Raw genomic sequence first — 15,585 nt, 5'->3', positions numbered from 1 at the left:
TGTTAAACCATGGCCCAAGGTTTTACAGAATCAATATTGAACTGTTGAACACATGCAGACTTTGGGGTTCAACATTTAAGAAACTAAAAGTAAAAATATGCACACAGGAAATATATGCACACAGGTGTTGTCGTAAGAGAAATTACATAATATACCAGACTGACAAATTCTCTTCAACTTTTTAGAATGAATTGGCATCCTGACATCAAGTTGATGGGCTAAAAGCACAGAAAAACATGCCATATGTGCACTGCATCTAAACACATGGAATAAACTGACTATATTGTGAACTGTTTAAGAAGTACAGATTGAAAATAGACCATCTTTATTTTTAGTCCGTGCCCTGAATGAATGCTCCTTGCACCTTAAGGTGCGCTTCTTAGGGAAGATTCTGATTCAGTTGGGATGGGGTCTGAGGAGGTTCTAACAAGCTCCCAGGTGATGCTGCTGCTCAGTAGACCACACTTTGAGGAGCAGGACCCACACATTTGAGTATTGGTTTTAAAATCGGCCAACTGGCCTACAAATATGGTTATGTCTAAGATCCGAGTAATAAGTGCCAATATGATTATTCCTAGTACAGGAGAAAAAAAATGGCAGGGGAGGAGGGTTGGGGGAAGGAGCAAGCAGATGCTTTAATACTTTATAGTCTAGCAGTGCTAAGGACCAGAGAATACAGGCATACCTCGTTTTATTACACTTCACAAGTGCTGCGTTGCTGTTTTCTGTTTCTATTTTTTTTTTTTTTTTTTTTTTTTACAAATGGAAGGCATCAGTCTCCACCAGCAAAAAAAACTACTGCTGGCTTTATTGAGAGACTCACTTTTTTGTGGTGGTCTGGAACAGAACCCACACTGTATCGGAGGTACGCCTGTACTGCTTATTACTTGTCCCAACCTAATCAAGGTGATGGTTAGAATGTAAACTCCATGAGAGAGTGTTTTTTTGTTTGTTTTTCAAATTTACTACCGCATCCTTATGGCCTAGTACACATTAGGAACTCAATAAATGTACTGAATAAATGAATGAATGAGAAGCGTATACAAACACAACCTGTGTTTGTTACAACACAAAAACGTCTGGGAAGGGGGCTGTCTTTCTATATGTGGATGTTTGATACAAATAACTGACCCACTAATTGTACTCCACTGGCCTTAAAATGTATTTCCAAACCGGTACTTCCAACTTTAAAACCTAGACTTCCCGCGCCTTTATGTTTAACAATTTTTCAGCTCTTTGAAAACAATGAAGAGAGGTAGAAGCACAGTGAGAATTCAGAAACGGCTCAAATATATCAAAGAAAGAAAAAAAAAAACATACGAGGGATGAGCAAACAGTTCAGTTTAAGTGAAGGAACATCTTAGGTGGTCAGGAATTCCATGTTCTTACCTACGGCGGTGGGAGGGTTTGGGTTCGGGCTTTTATTTGTTTGGTTACCGCCCAGGGTCACTCGTGAAGTAGCACGTGGTTGTGGAAACTCAGACTAAAAAGGGCCGGCTCTCAAGCCAACCTTCAGAAGCTTTGGAGACTCGTGCTTGGAGCTTACGCGCACCTTCCCGGGGTCTCCCCACGCGCCGGGGCACGTTGCCGCAGCCCACACCCAAGATGACCTAGTCAGCCTAGTTATCGGCCTGAAGCCACAGCCAGCACTTAAGATGGCGGCGAAACATTAGTCGAGGGTCCTGGATGGCGCAGGGATCCGCCCAAAAGAAAAATGGCTCCGTCCGTGATCTCGCGGCTTTTGAGATCAAAACAAAACTGGCGGCAAAGGCTGGTTTGGAGCCTGTGAAGGCAGTGAATATGATTGGCAGTTGATGCATCAGGGTTACCCATAGTGCTTGACAGCAGAGGTGATTGAGAGAAAAATAAAACGCAGCGTGTCTGTGGTACAGAGTGCTTCTTCACACCGGAAAGCTACTGGCACACGGATTGAAACATTCTTCCAAATCTTCGATGGGGAAAGATGATAAAATAGACAAGTTTGAAAGTAAAGGTGGCTTTCACAATGCCGGATGAACTTTAAAATAGCCATAAACATAATTGCCTCAATACTTCTTTTGAATGATACCGGAGACTAAAAGTTTTGTCGTTTAACTAAAAACAGCAGGACTTGGCGACCTTCCCGAAAACCCCCTTTCGAAGAACTGACGGCAAAAGCAGCAAACGAACAGCTCGCACTGCGCATGCCCGCTTTCCAACCCGATCCAGAGAAATAGTGAAATATTCCTTTTCTCCTGGTTTTCAAAGCAGCCGTAAAAGAAGGCGAGGAATTGGCGCTGAACGACAGAATCCGGCGCTTCGTGATTGGTCGAATCTGGGAGGCCTGGGAGCCGCGGAGAACGGTTAACTACTATTTCATTCATTCAATAAGTGCCTCTTAAGCACACGCCATAAGGAAGATACTGTGCCCTAATAAATCCATTTGATGTGTTATTTAAATTTCAACAATTTGCTGAGATCGACGCTGAATAAACTCCGCCCCGATATTTTCCGGTCTCTGCCACTGCTGTCAGGGCCGAGAACGTCACTAAAACCCGGAGAGCGGATCCACGCCAATCGCAGAGCTGCGCATGCTCCATCTCCAAGCGCGGGGCGCGGGTTGTCAGGATCTGTGGCGGTTGCTGCGTGAAGCTCAGGCGGCCTCTACGGCCTGCTGGTGGTGGCGGCCTAGGGAGGCGCAGCGGCTGGTACGCAGGTGAGAGTTCTGGAACCTCAGGTGGAAAAGCCAGCTTCCTACCCGGCCGAAGAGAGGGACGAGGGGCTTGTGTGTGCCTCCTCCCCCTCTCAGAAAGGTCACCGAGGTCCTCTCTGAAGGATATTTGGGGGCGGGGATAAGGAGGAGGCCGGCTCCTTAGAAAGCTAAAGACCTAACTTTATAATAGCTACAGGCTGTAAATACTTGCCAATGATAGGAATGTTTATGGCGAGGGCGTGTTCCAGTATTGTGGGTAGGGTTCCAGGTGTAGCGCCTTCTCACTGCCATCTGCACGGCCACACGGTGAAGCAGATAGCAAAGGTGTTCCAGTGACAGCACCGATTGCACCTGCGCTGCCACCTTCCAGCTGGAACTTGTGACTCGTTGGTCACTCGTCATTCGCTGGGACAGCATTGTGTGCCTGTGTCTATCTGGGAAGTGGGGTCCACCCTCTGCCATGGAACTGGTTGTTAAAACTGCTGTACGGCGAACATGGTAGTGCCAACTCTGAAAGCGGGAGCTGGATTCACAGCGCTTTTGAGGTTGTGGGAATTAAAATCCTTTTGAGGTGGAGACCTTCTGAGGTCAGTTTCATCTTCCTCCTAAAGGGGACCGTGCCCAAAATCCTGTTGCTGTTTCAGAGGCTCTCAATACTGGCAGTTTCATTGATTAACATCGTCAATTTATCTATGCTACATATATATAATGTAATTTATATATACTAACTATATATAAATACTAATATATACAGAGAGTGCCAAAAAAATGTATATACATTTTAAGAAACGAAAAACTATTAATTGTAATACTCAATATAATACCAAAAGATGAATACCAGTCACGTTTGACTTGTGCAGTTACAAGAGGTGTTCAAAGTGGTTCCCATCAGGGTCCAGATACTTCTGGTTACTGCGAACTACTGCTTGAGCATAGATAACATCTCCTAAAATGTGTATACATTTTTTGGCACCCCCTGGCATCTATGCTGAGTTAGCAATTACAGCAGTGACCAAGGCAGGCATGGTCCCTGACTACATGGAGCTTGTCTTTTAGAGATGGGAAAATAAATAATAAACAAGTACATTGATAAATGAACAAGATATTTCCAGATTCTCCTGGGTTGGGTTACCTAGGAAGCAGGCGCTGAGGAGATTTGAGGGCAGGGCATTTATTAGAGAAGACTTTTGGATCATTACCAAGGAAGAAAGGTAGTGGGGCTGGGTGGGTAGAAAAAGTTGAGCTTCAGTGCAGTCTCAAGGAAGTCCTCCACCAGTCTGAAGGGGACTCTGGTGCTGGGTTGTCCTTTCAAAGTTGTCCCAAGCCTGTATACCCCTGCATTGATTGGATGTCCATTGCCCTGGGAAAAGGGCATAACTTCAGTTTTCTTCAACCTAGTAAATCTTGGAAGGGGACTGACCACTGAGGGTGATGGAAGCACTCTCAGGATCTGGGAAATGTCTTTCATTCTTAAGGGGTATCAGGGTGGCACATCACAGATGTGCTAGAGATTAATGGGTGTGGGAGAAGAAAAACTTTAGATTGGTGCTCAGAGAAACGTAACATCTGAACAGCCAAAGCAAAAGAAGGAGCCACTCTGTAGGACAAAGGAAGCAAGACTCTCCACTTTCTGCTATTCACTGAATGTATAGCAAAGAAACAAAACAAGTCACTGCTGCCTTCTATTATGGGTGGCAGTTGCCAATTTTTATAAACATTGACTCCCTGCTGTAACTAAAGATGGAGTTAAGTAAAAATGCATTGAGACTAATTCATAGGAAGCTAGAGGAGAAGATGAGAAGTAGAGTTTTGCAAAACTGGTCAACTTGGTAAAGACTTAATCTACCCACACACATATACATATGACCTATCCAGACAATCAGCTCTGATGCTTCTTTTGGAGCAAAACTTAATATAGTAAAATATAGTAAAATAAGACCGGGTCTTATATAATACAATACAATACAATATAATATAATATAATACCCGGTCTTTCTCTGATCAAAGACCTCATAACCTCTCTCTTGAGAGTCTGGGTATTTTTATTGACATCTAGTCTAGCTGAAACTGCCCAGGAATGTGGGCTTCCTTTCAAAATAATCAAAATAATAATAGTTAACAATCACTGAGTCCAGACTAAGTGCCAGGTATTGTGGTAATTTCACAACAAGCTCATGATAGGAAAGTCATGATTCTCATTTTACAGATGATGGAATTGAGGCAGAGTGTGGTTAAGTAACTCATCCAACATCATAGTTCCAGTTGTAAAGTGGTAAAGTAGAGGTTGAAAGCCCAGACAGTAGGATTCCACAAATCATGTCCTTAATCACTACAGAACAATGCATTAGTACTGAAATGATTGGCTGTATTTACCTTCTGAAGTTGGTAGGCAGGAACTAGACCCTGATAGGCTTTTTATACTGTACTGAGAAGTTTAGACTTTACCTTCTAGTCAAAAATGTCACCAAAGGCTTCCAAACAAAGCAGAAACACGACCAGATTTATTGGGGTTTTTTGTGTGTGTATGGGGGGGGAAGGGAGTTTGTGTGCAACATGGCTGTATTAAGAGTACGGGAAAGGATAGGTGAGTAGACGAGGATAGTGGTTCTCAAACTTTAGCTTCAGAATTACCTAGAGAATTTGCTACAACACAGATTTGTTACTAAACCCCACCCAAGAGAGTGATTCAGTAGATCAAGGGCAGCCCAAGAATTTGAATTTCTAATTAAGTTCCCAGGTAATGCTGCTGCTGCTGGTAAGGGGACGGCACTTTGAGAACCACTGGACTAGAAGCAAGGAGGTCATGTGAGGTAATGAAGGTCTGGACTGTGGCTCTGGGGAGAAATTTTATAAAAGAAATGCCATGTCAAATGGCAGGACGTGTGTGATTGACTTGAGAATCAGGAAAAGGGCAGGGTCCACTGTATCCAGATTTCTGAACTGAATGGCTTGGTAGATACCCTGTTTCCCCAAAAATAAGACCTAGCCAGACAATCAGCTCTAATGCTTCTTTTGGAGCAAAACTTAATATAGTAAAATATAGTAAAGTAAGACCGGGTCTAATATAATATAATACCCGGTCTTACAGTAAAATAAGACCCGGTCTTTCAGTAATTTTTGCTCCAAAAGGTGTATTAGAGCTGATTGTCCGGCTAGGTCTTATTTTTCGGGAAACATAGTAATGCTTTTTCTTTTTTTTTTTTTTAACCAAAACAGGAAATACAGAAGGAACAGCAGTTTAGGACGAAAAGAGATGCTTTTATACTCATATGAGATGAGTTTAGACTATTTGTAGGCACAGTTAGGTAAAGGTGAACAATAGCAGTTGGATATGAGTCTAAGCTGGAGTCTAGGTTGGATATGTGAGTCTAATGTGCGAGTCATTAGTGGATGTGTTATAGTAGAAGCTTTGGATGTGAATGAGACCACCAGGAGACAACATGAGGAGGACAAAGGACAGATCTTTGATAAGGGTAAATAAGTGAATGGAAATTGAGGGGCTACTAAAGAAGACTGAAAAGGAACAGACTAGAATCTCAAGTACTTAAAAAGTTTCAAGAACACATTCAGAATGCTTAGAGATACCAAGTAAGGGGAGAGATGGTTGATCTTTATGGACAGAGCCATCTCCATGGAATAAAATGAAAGCAAATTTCTTGGGTTTGAAGGTGGAAGTGGGAAGTGACTCAAGAAAAAGACGCATTGTTTGAAAGGAATCAGATTGTGTAGTAGCTGGAAGGAAGACTGGTAATGGGCTGTTGCTTTAAGGAATTTGTCTTTGGTTCTTTTCAACAGAGGAAAATGGTCAGGCTATGCAGAGGAGAAAGACCCATTATGAGTGATGAGAGGTAGAAGAGAAGGGATGGTGGAGTTAAAATCCTGAAGATATGATAGAAAGTGGGACTGACTTATAACAGGAGTACAAGTTCTTTCTGTGAGACAGCAAGGAAGAAGATTAAGATGAGAGCTGAGATGGACAGGTTTTTACACGTAGGGACTCACACCCTGTAGCCACAATTCCCTCTGGCCGATAGGTTATCTGGGTAAGTTTTCTGCAGAAACAAAGGTGGAGAGTAAAGTACTAATCTCAAAAATAATGAAGATAGCAATCAGCCCTTTAGGGACTCAGAGCTGACCAGGGGTACATAAAGTCACTGCTGTACCGCTGTGGGCCCAATCCACTGCACATTTAATCAGGAACTGTCTGGCTGTCTGCATGATACCAACTCTCCTCCCCACCAAGCCCAGCACTGAGTGGCAGCCAAGTGTAAAAACAGTGAAAGGGGACAGAAAGATTCTCATAGAATTCTGTAAACATTATAAACTCTAAAAACTCTATGAATAAATTTCAACCTCTCTGATAAGCCACAGCTTGCCAATAAGCTAATGTCATCTTCCTCGTTAGTCACTAATCACTCACTTATTGTTCACATTTTGGACTGCCAGTTATTATTAGTAAAGCTCCCCTATAAAACTTGTGATGCTTTCACTATATTATTTGTAAATACACTGATTTCACAGTAATGGAGGAGGGGACTGGCAGAGATCATAAAATACTTATACATAACTGTGTTGCCCTTCGCTATACTCTGTGACTATTCCTGACCCACTTCTGACTAGGCTGTGCTGTCAGCGGGGTGTAGGTCAAACTGACCTTGAATGAAATGATGGGGAAGGTGGTAGGATTTTGTTCTATGGAAACTTTAGAATTCAGGTATGATCCATTTAGTTCATCAAGAGTTGACCATAATGTTTTTGGTGTGTGTGTTTTCACACGACAAAAAGTTCAGCAAAACTGTTATTTTAGGTGATGTAGTTAGGGGGGAAAAAAAAAAGGAAACTTGTTCTTTTTAGCATGCTAGTCATTTGAATAGGCATGAAGACAATATGTAGTCCTTTCTAATGTGTACACACACACACATGCCAACATTTGAACTGCTCTGTTAAAAATTGAAGATAAAAATTATTTTTAGTGTCGATTGGAATTCAGAAATGAAGAATTCACAAATCCCTACAGTCAACATTGTCACTGTAAAAGAAGGCCTTATACAATTGAGTAACTTCAATTATCACCATCACAAGAGCTGGTTTAATTAATTGTTTAACAATATGTCAATGTTCTCTTCGTGATTAAATTACATTGGGTGGAACTTTTTAAAACTTACTATTTTTAAAGCAGAGCAACAATGAAGACATTAAAAAAAAATTACCCTACACTGTGCCCAAAAGACCAGCAGATGGCGCTCAGCAAGCCCAGTAGGCAAAGTGAGAACAACTTTCAGAATATTTCCTGAGCCCAGGTTGTAAGCCTGATTTAGTAATGGCCAATAGCAACACTTGGTTTTACTTGATGTGATGCTACATAGAAAGAGTAATCTGGTAGCTATTGCCAAGCTGTTTAGGATTTTCTGGGAGGCTTAATTGCCTTCTTACCCTTCACCTTACAGCCCAGTTCTTACCAAGAAAACTTCATTTAACTTGGAATGTAACAAGTTGCAGTAAGCCTGTCAGAGTCTTTAGTGGCAGAAATTGAAGAGATAGTAATTTCTGTAATACAGATTGGGGAGGGGAGGGAGGAAATTCTAGACACAGTAATGTCTCAACTTTAAAGAGTATTTGTGATCTCAAGCACCTATCTCCGTGTTTTTCTTTCTTGAGCTTTATAGTACTCAAAAAGATGACCATATTTTAATGAGGTGGAGATATATAGTAAGCTTCTCCACGTTCTACTCATTAATCTCTTGCTATTCATTGTGTACTAAAAAACTAAGCTAAAGAAAACTGAACTAAAATTAGTCCAGCTAATCCCAATTATTAGTAGAGCCCTGATGTGTGTTTGGAGGGTAATAGATTCTTTTGCCCTCTCCTTTTGGACAAAGTGTCACAAGACCACAATTAACCTCTTATATACCTGAAACAGGGATCAGAAGAACATGCCAGGCTTGATGCACTGGATAGTTGACCTCAGTGACCCTCACAAATATGCACCATGTACTTGGAATGTTCTCCTCCATCATCATGCACTGCAAATTCTGATTGACCCTCTTGCCGAAACTTGAGACTCCAATTCTTGGCTTTTGAAAATTGCTTAATAGAATTCTAGCCACGAAGTTTTTGGACTCCAAAATCTAAGTTGAGTGCCACAATTAACTGACAACAATCTTGGAATCAGTCATTTAAGGTTTCCTCATTTCTAAAGCAGTCTCATAAAATTTCTATGAAAACAAAACAAAAATATGAAACCTTTTGAATAGTGCAAGGTATATATTTTTGAAAGAAAAGTGAGAAAGCATAATCTGTGAAGATTGCCTCTAAACATTTTCTAAACTTAAAAGGCATTTCAATGAATGAAACCATAAATATCTACTTTCTTGTTTACTTACCTAAACTTTACTAATCTCGTTTCATTTGTCTTGGTTTCCCCCATCTTTGTAAAAGAGTCCCATACCTTTTTTGTTTGTTTGTTTGTTTAGAAATATGTGTAAAGATGATTCAGGAAAGAAAGAAAAAGCCAGTGGCAATTACACTAAAGAGGATAAGAATAGGAAAAATATTTTCTTGCTGTCCTTTCAGTTGCTCCTTCACTCCAAGAAAACTTCAAAAGCTAAATAAATGAACAACAAGCACAGACTTATTTTAGGGACCAGCTTGTTGTTGCTCATCAAATCTGATCATTTTGAGCACATTCCTGAGAAATTTTTGTTTCAGACTCAGGATTCTGTGGTGTCCATAAAATAGTTTCATACCACTTGGACTGATTTGCCAACTGTTTTGAGGGAAGGGCCATCTCAAGATAAATTTTATTTAGCCAAATTTTCCATTCCCAAACTGGAACTCCCAATCTCTGGCTGCTCAGCCCCATGAACCTATAAAAGTAAAAGTCAAAGTTTTAAAAACCTTCTTGCAAGTTCATTTGAAAAATGAGTTGTTAAGAAATCTGTTAAGTTCTTTATATATTATCCTGAGAAGCAGCACGTGGAGGCTGAGAGCATGGGCTCTCGAGTGCTTACAAGAATACTTATTACCATAGCATAGTTAGCAATAAAGCGTTGAAAAAACCCTCAAATTTCTATCAACTGGTGATCTATCAAAATAGGGTATCTCCATACAATCAAAAGCTGTACAGCTAATAAAAATTAACAATGAAGATTTATATTTGGGGGGGGAGAAGATTACAAACAGCGTGTATATTATCACATTTTTGTTAAAACCAAAAAGATTGTAGATAGTTTTACCTTTTTTTCCTTATTTCTGTATTTTCTAACTTTAAAAAGGAAGCCTGTATTATATCTGTTAGAAAAAGGCAATGATGCTAATTTTCATTTTGAAAAAATCCCACAGAAGAATTGAGAAGAAAAAAGCGATTAAATCAAAATTGTGTTTCCCCAATATATTTTATTTTATTTAAAAGCTCCACAAGAGGATATGAACAAAATGAGGAACATATTACCTCATTAACTACTACATCAAATGTCAAATTTCAATCCTTTGTTGTCTTTTTTCTTAAAACTAGCAATGAGCCTTATTTAGTAAAGTCTAATATATCTGGGCCTGGGAAGTTAGTTATTCAAGCCATGGAATATATGTAATGTGCTGGCAAGCTATTAAGTGAAAGAAACAAAATAAATTAACGTTATTATGCCATTTTAAGAGTGCTAGTTCCATCTTGCTTGGTGGAGGGGAACTGTTACGGTGTGATAACCAGTGTTTTTATGTGGATTAAATGTGAAGACTCTAAAAGTACTTTGTAAAGTAAAACTCCCTATCATCCTGATGCTAATCATTTTCCAAGGCTCTCAAGGGACAACAGAATAATTGTCAGAAAATAGTTACCTGCTCTCTCACCCTGTTAGCCAAATCAGTATGTGAGATGAGGAGAACTCGAGGAAATGAGGGCATGTAGGTGTTGAGTAAACATTAAAGTAATTAATCCTTAAATCAGTCCAACATCATTCATTAATCAGGAAGCGCTGTTACTGGGCCTCAGTTATATTTGGCAAATAATGAGTTTTCAGCCAAAATAGATACTAATTCCCAGTTTTAACTAAACCTAAATCTGGAAAAAGATGTATAGATCCTTAAGTTATCCTAATGAAAAAGAATAATAAAGAGTTAAATACAATATAAATAGAGTGACTCCTTTGTCTTTAACCCATGAATGACCCCAAGATTCATTGTCAGGAGCTAACACGAATTAGCTAATCTGAGACTCTTATTCAGGAATGTTCACAGTACATCACGTTACTGTGATTTACATGGAGAGAAGATTACACTTTCCCAGACATTGCTGTTACGGACTGTAGTTTAATTTGTTCTGAATTTTAGTTATTGAGTTATCCCAACTTTATTATTATATCTTTTTATCCAAATGACTCTTTTCTATAAGCTGTTTCCTAAAAGTTTATACTTCAGGAGAAAGCTGACAAATACTGAGTTTTGTTAGTGATCATGGAGAAGTAAATTGTGAGTAGTAGGAATGCCATCTATTAAAAGTGCGGTGATTTGATAACCTCGTCTTGACAGTGACATAGATGTTAAAGTTCACCTTAAGTATTGAGGAGACTAGCTATGAATGATAGTATCTTCTAAATCTTAAAGGTATTTTGTGAACAATAATGCCACATGTCAGTCAACACAAACCAGTTGACTTTTGTGCCGCCCCTCTCCCTTCTTTCCTTAGGAAGTAACGCTTAAAATACTTCTCATTACTCCAAATCACCCAGTGCCTCTCCCAATTATTTTACTGTGTCCTAAATCTCAAATGCTCCAATGGCTTTTGCATAGTGGACTTCAATGAAATTGAATCATGATACAATTATTTGTGATTGACTCTTCGGAGATAGAACATAAGCGTGCCAGTAAAAGGTATAGTCTCTAAAGATTGCAAAAAATGTAAAGGATCCTAAAGCACTTTAGAAAAGAAAAAGGCTATAAAATACTTTCAGTTCCAAAGTAGGCCGTGTTTTTTGTCCATCTAATAGTTTTAAGTTTAGCAACAAAGTCCTTATAAAATATGAGTTTGGACCTTGGAGAGAAATTTCTAGTACTGGGAATAATATATGTACATAGACACAACTCCTAAGCTTTCTGTTTATTTTTAATATATATGCAACAGAACACAGCTCAGGTCCATTAGTACTATATTTTAATCTTGACTTAAAAGAGAAGAAATAAGTAAAAATTGTGTTCAGATATTTTTCTAATGTCATTCATACAAAATTACTATAAGAAATTTCATTATACTGAGATTTATACATGCAATTGAACCTAATTCTTAATATAGCCCATAGATGATGGAACAGCCCTTATTGTCCTTGTGTGTTCAGAAAGGAACTTAGAGGGTCCATTCATATCATCACAAATCTATATGCTAATCACTAAAGCCTAATGAGTGTTCTAAATAAAAAAAATATATAGTCTTTCGAGGTTATCCACACTCAAGTTCCCAAACCCAACAGATCATCAGAAATAAATTTCCTGGGCCCACTTTTTGCTTTCCAAGTCATAGATAGTGAGGGATAAAAATCGGTTTTCAATACTATGTAACTCCAAGCAAGTTATTAGCCCCAATTTCTTAATGTAAACTGGGTTGACTGTAAGCCCTGTAGGGTAGAGTTCTTAGTAATAAGGGTAAACATTCTAAAATACAGTAGTTCGGCACATAAATGTGGGAATGGCATTAATTCATCACAATTCATAGAGTCTAAGCCATAATTCTCTACAATTGCAATCCATGCATGGCTGTCCCAATCTCAGTTGGTACCATCACTTACATCCTGTCAGAATGTAGAGTCTAAATTCTTTTTACATATTTAAAGATTACCATTTGATTCTTTTGTAAACATTGTGACTAAGCGTACTTTAAAAAAAGAAATCTAATTTCATTGTGGTTCAGAGAAAGTAAAATCAATTATATAAAGAAAATTATTTCCATGAGTGTTTCCAAAGATTCATGTAGCTTCCCCAGCAGGTAATGGTGCTCCTTTACAATTGTTAACTAGAAGTTTAGTATTGCTTTATAAGGTTCTCAGGCCTAACTTCCCACTATCTCTTTAGGTCTACAACATGGCTCCTTTTGTTAATTAACATTGCAATACACTGTAACTAGAAACGTTTAATAGCTTTTATTAGAGTGGGATATTCTACTTGTGGTTTATAGATGTAATTTTGAGGGACTTGTTTCTGTTTTTGTTTACTCACTTAACTGTTGACCTTTTCTTAGGTGCACAGAGGCTGAAGTGCTATGAGCTTTCAGAGCTTCTGGAGGGACTACAAAGTTCTGATTGTTATGGTGCCCTTAGTGGGGCTCATACACCTGGGGTGGCACAAAATCAAAAGCAGCCCTGTTTTCCAAATACCTAATAAGGACAACGTTCCTGAGCCAGATAGTCTGGCACTTGCCAGTCCTCAGAAGGACCATATCCAAGGGAAATAGCAGGCTTGCATTCTTCAGGTAAGCAGTTTAAATATTGTCAACCGGATGGTATGTTCCAACAATGGGAAACATAATCTTTAAAAACAGCATAGAACTCGGGGTGGGGTGGGGGGAGCCTACATTGGTAAGTTACCTGTTGATATTATTAGCCACTGGCAAAATATTATTCTACAGTTGCTTCTAGGAAAAGTTTGTTCTAAAGAGACCTTTGACACTTGCCTGAGACTCATTTGGATGAAAAGAGGAAGTCCGTTACTTGTCCTCCTGCCCTTTTCACTAGAAGCATCGCCATGATCATGAACGTGTCCAAAGGAGTAGTTGTCTCCTTGCCGTAAACCCATTCCAGAGCGTACAAGTCTGTCACCTGCAAAAGATTCTTCTCTTTATTATTATTCTGTTTTTTCCAAGACAAAACTAATTGTATTCATTCCTTAGTATCTAATGTTTTAGCTTCAAAATAATTTGTTACTTTTGAGCCACCAACACTTTCAATGATTTCTTTCTTTCTCATTTTATAGAGGTATTAGCCAAACGATGTGGTCACCACCACAACACTGTTGCAGGTGCTAACTTCATTCTGAAATTCTACAGTGCAGGTCACCATTATATTTTGAAAAAATGTTTTACTAAAGACACCATTTGATTGATCATAGTTTCTATTGTGATTTGTGTGTGTGTCTTGTAGTGTGCAAATTCACGAATGGAAGTCACTTCACCAAGGTTTCATTGAAATGTATTTCATAGATTTTGCTAAATCTAAAATAACCATTGAGGTAATATTTAAGTACCTTGAAGAGATTTGTTTCCTCCTCATGCCATAAAAAAACAATGACTATGGCTTTGTCATCATCGCCTTTACTTTATTTAGACTCAGTTACTATGGTTACAGCCCTTTAACTAAATTGTGAGGAGTGGTAAACAAATGGACACTCCACATAGCATTCTCTTGTTCTCTTCACCTCTTCTTCGCACATCTTCAAATCATCTTTCTGGTCTGCGTCATACTGTGCCATAGTCTACTGTAGGTAGTGCTGTAGTTTGGGTAGTTCAGTTAGTTTTATTTACGTTAAGTACTGTCCAGATGGCTAGCATAGTTAGCATATTCCTGAAAATAACTAATAATTGGCTGAACCCTCACCTCCAAAGCACCAGATCTCAATAGATAAGGTCCATGACCTGAGATTTTTATTCTTTCCACACATTATTACAAGTGTCCACATTTTATGCCTCAAGGCATGCTGTTTACAACCTTGTTAAGGAAACTAGTACAAGTGTTAATGCACTTGGTATATAATGACATTTTATGGTATTTAGACTCTGAGATCGAACTGCAAATCAGATCCTATTTTTCTCTTTATTATCCAGCACATTTTCTAGTTTTTGTATTGGAGAGGATTAGTTGTAGGATGTCAAAACTGAAAATCATTGATTGATAAGGTAAAACTACAGAAAATTAGCTCTGACTCTAGCTAAATATTTAAAACATGGTTTGTTTTTTGATACAATGTGTTATGCAGACTTGTACAGTTAGACATAGGCTGTATATTAGAGAGTCTCCACAGTAGGAATAATAACAGTTAACTTGTTTTCATAATTATTTACAAGCAGGATTTGATATAAATGCACTTCTATTCAGACCTCAAGTTTCCAAGCAAACCAAAATTATAGAAAAAACGTAACATTAGATATTGATGTAACAGAATAAAGACATCTGGGACTTTTTTAAAGACTCACAGGCCAAATTTTATGAGTTTTATAATGTAGTATTTCTCTTATAGAAGCATGTCATATTCAAATAACTGCTGTAAGCTGTCTAGCTGTGTTATTGTGCAATAGTCACACTTTTTTTCACAGGAACTCGTTGAGGAATAAAGGAATGAATGGTTATTCTAAGTTGATTTACATTTCTCATTTTCTGGGGGCTTGTGCCAGTTGGTAGTTTCTTTTTCTAAAGAATGAAAAGAGCATTCAAATAAATTATTAAACTGCAGTCTATAAAATGTTTTGGAATTATTTCTCTAAAATGTTTTATTTTTATTTTTTATAGGAAGAAGCGACTTTGAATCTGAGTTTGATATTGAAAGAAATGAAAAACACCAGCTGGATTAGAAAGAACTGGCTTCTTCTAGCGGGGGTTTCTTTCATAGGCGTTCATCTCGGAACATACTTTATACAGAGGGCTGCAAAACAATCTGTAAAATCTCAGTCTGGAAGCAAACAAAAGAGTATTGAAGAATGAAGTAAAATAAATATTTGGAATTACTAATATATCATTAAATCTTTACATGCTGATTAACTTCATAAACATGGAGCTATTTAACTTTATAGCCAGAGCGCTGCATATTCAGCCTTTCATACTTGAAGAATACCATTTTCAAATGTTAAAACCCATGATTACACAATAAATAGAAAACTATGGTTTACTAAATAAAAGCTGTCTTCACAAATTACCACCTGA

The 15,585-nt window shown here is 38.5% G+C and overlaps 3 protein-coding genes across 4 annotated transcripts in view; 2 read left to right on the top strand and 1 right to left on the bottom strand.

Annotated features, from left to right (window-relative positions):
- SLX4IP (SLX4 interacting protein) overlaps positions 1-2,394 on the bottom strand; it is a 189,189-nt gene extending 186,795 nt beyond the window's left edge. For both annotated transcript variants that reach the window (XM_019734904.3, XM_074317989.2), the window contains exon 1: positions 1,390-2,394. The gene's annotated coding sequence lies outside the window, so the exon portion shown is untranslated. The remainder of the gene's footprint in view (positions 1-1,389) is intronic.
- Positions 2,395-12,935: 10,541 nt separating this feature from the next.
- Positions 12,936-15,397, top strand: LOC141568270 (uncharacterized). Its single transcript, XM_074317990.2, has 2 exons — positions 12,936-13,145; positions 15,175-15,397. Exon 1 carries the CDS (start codon positions 12,936-12,938, stop codon positions 13,125-13,127), a length of 192 nt encoding a protein of 63 aa, XP_074174091.1. The 3' UTR covers positions 13,128-13,145; positions 15,175-15,397.
- Positions 15,214-15,577, top strand: LOC141568271 (uncharacterized). The gene has a single exon (XM_074317991.2). The coding sequence runs from the start codon at positions 15,214-15,216 to the stop codon at positions 15,364-15,366; it is 153 nt and encodes a 50-aa protein (XP_074174092.2). The 3' UTR covers positions 15,367-15,577.
- Positions 15,578-15,585: the final 8 nt, after the last annotated feature.

The sequence above is a fragment of the Rhinolophus sinicus genome, chromosome 13 (genome assembly GCF_057876585.1).
Source record: "Rhinolophus sinicus isolate RSI-liver-muscle chromosome 13, RSI-T2T, whole genome shotgun sequence".
Classification (NCBI taxonomy): domain Eukaryota; kingdom Metazoa; phylum Chordata; class Mammalia; order Chiroptera; family Rhinolophidae; genus Rhinolophus; species Rhinolophus sinicus.
This window is presented reverse-complemented; position numbering and strand designations above follow the sequence as displayed.